The sequence below is a fragment of the Nannospalax galili genome, unplaced genomic scaffold (assembly GCF_000622305.1).
Source record: "Nannospalax galili isolate Female #2095 unplaced genomic scaffold, S.galili_v1.0 scaffold310, whole genome shotgun sequence".
Lineage (NCBI taxonomy): Eukaryota > Metazoa > Chordata > Mammalia > Rodentia > Spalacidae > Nannospalax > Nannospalax galili.
The window spans coordinates 50,683-57,273 of NW_008328488.1; the positions used below are offsets into that span (position 1 = coordinate 50,683).

General features: G+C 51.6%; 1 protein-coding gene across 2 annotated transcripts in view; it reads right to left on the minus strand.

Annotated features, from left to right (window-relative positions):
* Nucleotides 1-6,591, minus strand: part of Slc6a5 (solute carrier family 6 member 5) — a 52,333-nt gene that overhangs the window by 23,594 nt on the left and 22,148 nt on the right. For both annotated transcript variants that reach the window (XM_017796632.1, XM_008827205.1), the window contains 2 exons: nt 2,611-2,745; nt 654-757 (listed from right to left, as the gene is read on the minus strand). In XM_017796632.1, coding sequence (XP_017652121.1) covers nt 654-757; nt 2,611-2,745 — 239 coding nt within the window. The remainder of the gene's footprint in view (nt 1-653; nt 758-2,610; nt 2,746-6,591) is intronic.

Below are 6,591 nucleotides of genomic sequence, written 5' to 3' on the forward strand. Positions count from 1 at the left end.
AATAATAGCAGTAACAATAATGGTAGCAGCTGTTGCCACTTACTGAGTACCTACTATGTGCAAAATACTGCCCTGGTAACTTTGCATGTACCATCACTTACCTCTCAACAAAATACTACATTCTGTGTTCTATAGATGATAAATCAGATGCCCAAAAGGGGTCATGGTCCTGCCTATGCCTTGCAGTTTTAGTACATGGCAAAGCCATCCCCAAATGCCCTCTGAATCCATACCACTCCTTGGTACCGTGTTGTCTTTCCTATGGACTCCCTAGGAAAGAATTTTCTAAGTGATCGATGACCCCACTCCACACATGACTGCTCTATGATTGTATCCATGAACTACCACAGCATGCAGCTGACTACAGTGACCTCTCAAGGGACTCGCTGCTTCCTGTAAATAGCCACTGAGTCCCCCTCCTCAGTGTCCTGGTCAGTAGGATCAGCCTCGGTCCAGGATTTAGTAACCAGGCCTCGGCAGGTAGTTCTTTGTGAGCTAGAGGCCAGTGGCTGGCTCCTCCTTAGCAGCCTGCTGCCTGGCCCACTTCTTCCGAATCCTGGCCACATACACCTACAGGTACGCACCTGCATAGTGCACACACACCCACGTTCATATCCTGCATGGCTCACATACACCTACGCTCCCCTGCATACCTGTAGCAGTTGTTGTGGAATTTGTTGTAAGAAGAAAGAGTGATGAGCCCTCCCCAGGCGGCAGAGAGAGAGAAGAAAATCTGAGTAGCTGCATCCTTCCACACCTGGGAAGGAGAAGGGGGGATAGTCAGGTCACTGAGAGGCCAAGCTCTAGGCCGTGTCACCTTCCTAAGTAAAGTGAAGGCAGTCAGGCACAAGAAAGCTTTGAGCCCCCACACAAATGAAACTGTGCCTCCACTGTGCCTGGAGCCAAAGCAGGAATTACCTGGGAGAGTTTATTTCTTCTAATCAAAATAAGGACCACAGTCAACAATCCACAGACTCATGCTCACATGCCCCACCACATAAAAACGGGTGGAACAGGGCAGCCCTCTCATGAAGTGCTTACACACCCAAAGAACAATCTATACCAGTAAAACACAGTCATGGTCACAAATAAAGATCCCTTTTTCAATGATAGCCCTATGGGTTATGACAACTGCTATTCAAAATTTGAAAGTCCATGGCAACTAATCTTAACAGAGCAGCCACAGGAGGCACCGCTTGCCTCCCCCGGGCATGCTCATAAAGCTCCAGGTCACTCAGCCTTTGAGCTATAGGCACACATGGTACTCACAACAGACTGCCCAACTTTATTAAAGTCTTGTCCTTAAAACAGACTTAGGGCTGGTCATGGTGGCATACCTCTTTAATCCCAGCACTCAGGAGGTAGAGGCAGGTGGATCTCCATGAGTTTGAGGCCAGCCTGGTCTACATAGCAAGTTCCAGGCCAGCCAGGGCTATTGAGACCCACTCTCAAAAACAAAATTGTACTTAAGGGGACAGGGTCGGGGGGTGCGGTGGGTAAAAGCACCTGCCACCAAGTCCAATGATTTGAATTTGATCCCCAGGACCCACACGATAGAATGAGAGAACCAAGCTTGAAGGGTTTCCTCTGATCCCAACACATGCACACGTGAAAAATAAATTAAAAACTTCCATTGTGCTTGAAATAATGCAAAAGTAAAGTTCAAGTGTGTGACTGGCAAAGTCTGTGCCCCTCCCCCTCAGAGCCCATGCTCCCTTCTCCTCTTAGAAACAAAGCTATGATCGGTTCAAAGGCCATCCAGAGTCCAGCTTCTCCACTGGGAAGGCGCAGCTAGGCAATGATGGTAACCACGGCCCTTAGTGTCTGGGAAGCCGATGTGATGTCTGGTGCGCTGACAGCTCTAGGGACACTATTCACAAAGGATGTTGGGGTGGAAAGATCCGAGCCTGGGTCCCTGATGACATCACAGAGCCACTGAACTGGTCCTTGACTAGTTACTATAAGGGTGGAATACACTACTATATTGCTTAGGCTGGCTTTATCTGGAAAGGCTGTGTTATGTACAGCCAAACTCAGTCCTAGTCATACGTTCTTGGCGTACCCTGGAAAAGCAGAGCTTTCACTAAGGTGAGGGAACATCTCTCTCATTACACAATCACTCTTCATCTGGAGGCTGCTGTGAATTTTAGAGTGTGGTGTGCCTATACCCGACACACACAAAGAAAGTTTGTGTGTGTGCTGGTCCCATGTCAGTGTGCAGGTCGGTCCCCTATCAGTGCTCAGGAAGGTTTCAAATGGGTCTGAGGCCTTTAAAAGGACAGAATTGCTCGTGCTGTTATTTTCCAGTCACGCTCTACTTCCAGCATGCTACAATTAGTAACAAGCATGCGGTGTGATGTGGCCTAAAGCTGTGGAAGCATTGCTGTCTTCATACAGCTCGCAATGTGACTCCCACTACCTGGGAATCTGAGGACCCTCAGCTACCCACTCATCGTGAACTGGGTCCTGAGGGCCGAGCGCACAACATCACCCAGACCCAAAGAAGCAGGCAGCAGGATTCCCTGGGGTGTGGGGGAGGGCTCTGCATCCCAGAGTATGGCCCACCCTGAGGATGCCCCTCCCTCCATTGTAGACAGAAAATGAGCCCACCGTGGCATCCGTGAGTTTCTCCCACTTAGGTGTGATGAAGTACCAGATGCCGGCTCCAGCCCCAGGCAGGGTGACGCCTCTGATGAGGAGGATGACCAGCACGACATACGGGAAGGTAGCTGTGAAGTATACCACCTAGAGGAGCCAAGGACAGAGGGGTGAGCACGCAGGAGACATGCTCCCCAAACAGACCTGCCCCCCAGACCGACCCGTCCTGCAGAAAGCATCCTCAGGGTGACAGGTGAGGGAGGTCCCCCAGCTCTGCCAGCACGGGGGATCCAGGGAAGGCACTGGGACCACGGTCAGATGGAGGCAACTAGGGGATACTTTCTTTCCTTACCTGTCAGCCAAGCCTCAGGGTGAAGGAAGGGTTTAGGACCTGTACTCGGTAGATCGGAAAGTCAGAGAGGGACAGAAATAAAACCTCCAGGGGGAGACTCAAGGCTCTGGGGCGAAACACAGACAGGAGGCAGGAGACTGGGGAGGTGTCACCCTGCCCTGTCACAGAGTGCACAGCTGCCTGGGAGCCACAGGGTGGGGCTTTGTGCTACGTTCCCCAAAGCTCCCACCCAACCCTCTGCTGGAGGCCCCAAATTTCAACATCAAAGACAAATCCTTTCTGCTTCCGCCTTCCACCTTTCCTTACACACCTTTAATGGAGCAGCCTCACCAGGTCAAAAGCCAAGATTCTAAAAGTAAACATACTTCTGCTTAAACAAAATCAAACATCTGGAGCCAAGCTGTGACCTTGGCGGGCACTTAAGCCTCTGAACCTCAGTTTCTGAGCCTGTAATGTGGGGACAGAAGCTTATGTCCTAGAAACAATCCTGAGGGTAAACGCCGGAGGGTCACTGAATAAGGCCACATCCCACAGGCCTTCATGGAGGACTTCCTGTTTGCTGGCTGTACGGGGCGGAGGGGGGGGACCACTCACAGTGGAGAAGACAATGTCTGAACACACAGGAGCCTGGACACCAGGGAAGGCCGCGTGCCCAGCCTGGGAGTGGCTAAATGAGGTGGGACGGTGAAGGGAAAGCGTGGGAAAGCAGGCTGGTAAGAGTAGTGGGCTATCCAGCCACCGCCAGGGAGGGCAGAGAACCAAGGCCAAGGTGGAGAGAGGGGTGGCCGGAGAGTCTAGAGGAGGTCACAGCACAGGAGGCCCTAACAGCTGGTCGCCTCTCTGCTTCTTCTCTCCACGCTATGGCGCTGACCAAGACGTCTCTTCTCCCCTCTGGTTCCAAAGAATATATGCCCTGTGCTAGGGGTGGGGCCATCAGTCGGCCCCTCCTACATCTGCAAACCTGCTCTTTCCTTCTTGAAGTCTGAAGTGGAAGTGAAGTGAAGGACTACACAGGCATTCCAAAACCCCCAGACACATCAGGAGAAAAATCACCACACCCCAGACTGGCCTCCCAACCGTGAGACAGGGCTGGGGAGGAGACGGTACAGGCACACTGGGTCGTGACCAGGCTCAGCGCCCACCCCCACCACTGGGAAAAGGAACGACTGTCGGACCCGGGGCTGATAGCAAGGGAAGACTACAAAGGAAGGAAACGGAGGAGAGGCGACGGTCTGGACCACAAGGGCCTGCAGCGCCAAGAGCGCCAAGACTCCCATCTCCCACTTGGCACCAAACTAACTAGCTAAGCCAGCTGATCCCATGTGGCTGCTGGTGACTGTCTGGACTCTAGTGAGCACCTGCTAGTGAGCATCTCTTTAAATTCTCACCTCACCTGCCTTGTGTTACCCTGGCCTGGCAGTGTCCCTTTGCAAACAGTGTTCTTGGTGAACTGAAAGGGTGAGGGTTTGGCTTACAGGTCCTGAGGATGGCTCAGCTGTGAGTGAGGAGCACCTGAGACTTTCTGCGGGCTGCTTCCCAGGGTCAGGAGGGCTTCAAAACGCACCTGCTTTGGATGGACTGTCAGAGGACTCAAACAGTAATGGATTATGCATGGCAGGAGGGACAGTGACTGGTTGGCCTTACACCTGAGGCCACCTCCTCACAGCAGGAGCCCCTCATGGGCAGCATGGCACCACCAGCCTGCGCAGCTAATTAGGTTACTTTGCCCGGTCGTCAGCACTTTCAGGCAGAGCAGCACCCCGAGGCCAGGTGGGCAGTGCGTGACCTTCAGGCCCCCCCATGCTGCTACTGATCACCCCACCAGTGGAGTTCTAGCAGCTCAAAGCCCTGTCTTCCAAAGAGCAAGGGGCATTTTTGTTCCCTCTGGTCCTGCATGAGAGGAACTAAGCTCTCCCACTGCAGAAAGGAGAGCTGTGTTGGACAGCACAGTGCTGGTGAAAGTCCCATCACGAAGCAGTCAGTCTCAAAGATGCGCCTCGGTCCTGTATTCACCCTGGCTCTCGAATGACTACCTTTGATTTATGTCAGTGCAGCCCAGGGCAGGAAAAGAAATTATGATTCATTGTTTCTGGTGGTGATCTTCATTTTAAGAAGAAAAAAATGCTCATTGAGTTTGGTTGGAAACCTTAGTGAAGCCAGATTAAACTAGCAAGTGTCAAAGGTGATCCTCCATACTCTTTAAACTTCCTATTCCTCAAAGCCCACAAAATCCAGCACCAAATATTAAATTCTAAACTCTTGGAAGAGCTAGCTATAACTCTATCCCAGCAAGACTCAGATGAATGAAGCTTAAAAGAATCTACAGAACAGTTTCTCTATCCCTGAAATTTCGCAAATGAGTGAAATGAGGCCCTGATGCATCCTGGGACTTTCCCAAAGTTACAAGGCTAGATACAGCTGAGAGGGGGTAGGAGGGCAAGCATCCTGACCCTTCACTCGAATGGAGCCTCACAGTTCTCATTTCCTATCCATTCCTAACAGCAAAAGGAAGAGACAGTCATGTAGACTCTAGGATTTACAGTGAGCTAAACCTGGGTTCAAATCCCACTACTGCACTTACAAGCTGTGTGACACCAGGTAGCCTGCTCTTGCTTGATGGGGCCCAGCCTCCTGGATGACACAGGGGGAATCAATGGACCCACTCAGCAGGGGAAACTGATGAACTAACGTGTTGCCGCCATGGCACAGAGCATTCCATGAGCCTCCCAGCAGACGTTCTCATGTGTGTTCTTATTCCTATGGCAATCCTAAAGATATGTACTATCATCCCCAGACTGCATGCAGATCAGGAAATGGTTCCCAAGTTTAAGTAGCTTGTCTAGTCACACGACTAGAAAGTGATGGAGCCAGGGTCCAACCAGATTGGCCTGATTCTGGTCACACAGGCTATCCTTCCTCATGTCGCTGAGAAGACTGCTGTTCTCAGCCCCTCCTCTGTCATAGCTCCTGCCTAGTCACCTCTGCAGCCTCTCCACTGGACCCTGCTTAGGGCAAGTTGTCTCCCTCTCCAGCTGTAAAGAGCAGTCTTGCCTATAGGATTTTGGCTGAGCCAACACTTGACTGGTTGTACTAGGTAGTCTCCTGAAAGATGGAGCTCCCACCCCAGCTCAGGCCCAGACCATGGTAGGCAAGAACATCAGGAAGCCATGGGCCACACTGGGGGTGTAAGGCCCCTTTAATATGTACCACCATCTCCCTACAGCCCCCAGTACTCATTCTGAGCCAGCGTGGTCTTCAGGAGTCAACCCCAACTTTCATTTTACAGATGGGGAAACTGGTCTTAGAAGGTACATGTGCTGTGGTAGCTCCTTCTGCCAGTGCTCAGACAGAGCAGTGCTGGAACTGGAGGCCTCGGACGTCACCTGGTACAATGTCCTTCACCTTCAAATCCTGAAATAGCTAAGACGGGAACACTGGCTTTCCATTTATTGGGGGGGGGGAGACTAAGTAAAAATTAAGACTGAATCAAAAGTTCTGCCAGTTCATGATTAGGTGTAAATATCCACATACAGCAAACACCTTGAGAAGTCCCCACGGAGGTCTTGAGTTCAAGGCCAGCCTGGATTATGTAGCATGACCCTATCTCAAAGGAGGAGGAGGAGGAGGAGGAGGAGGAGGAG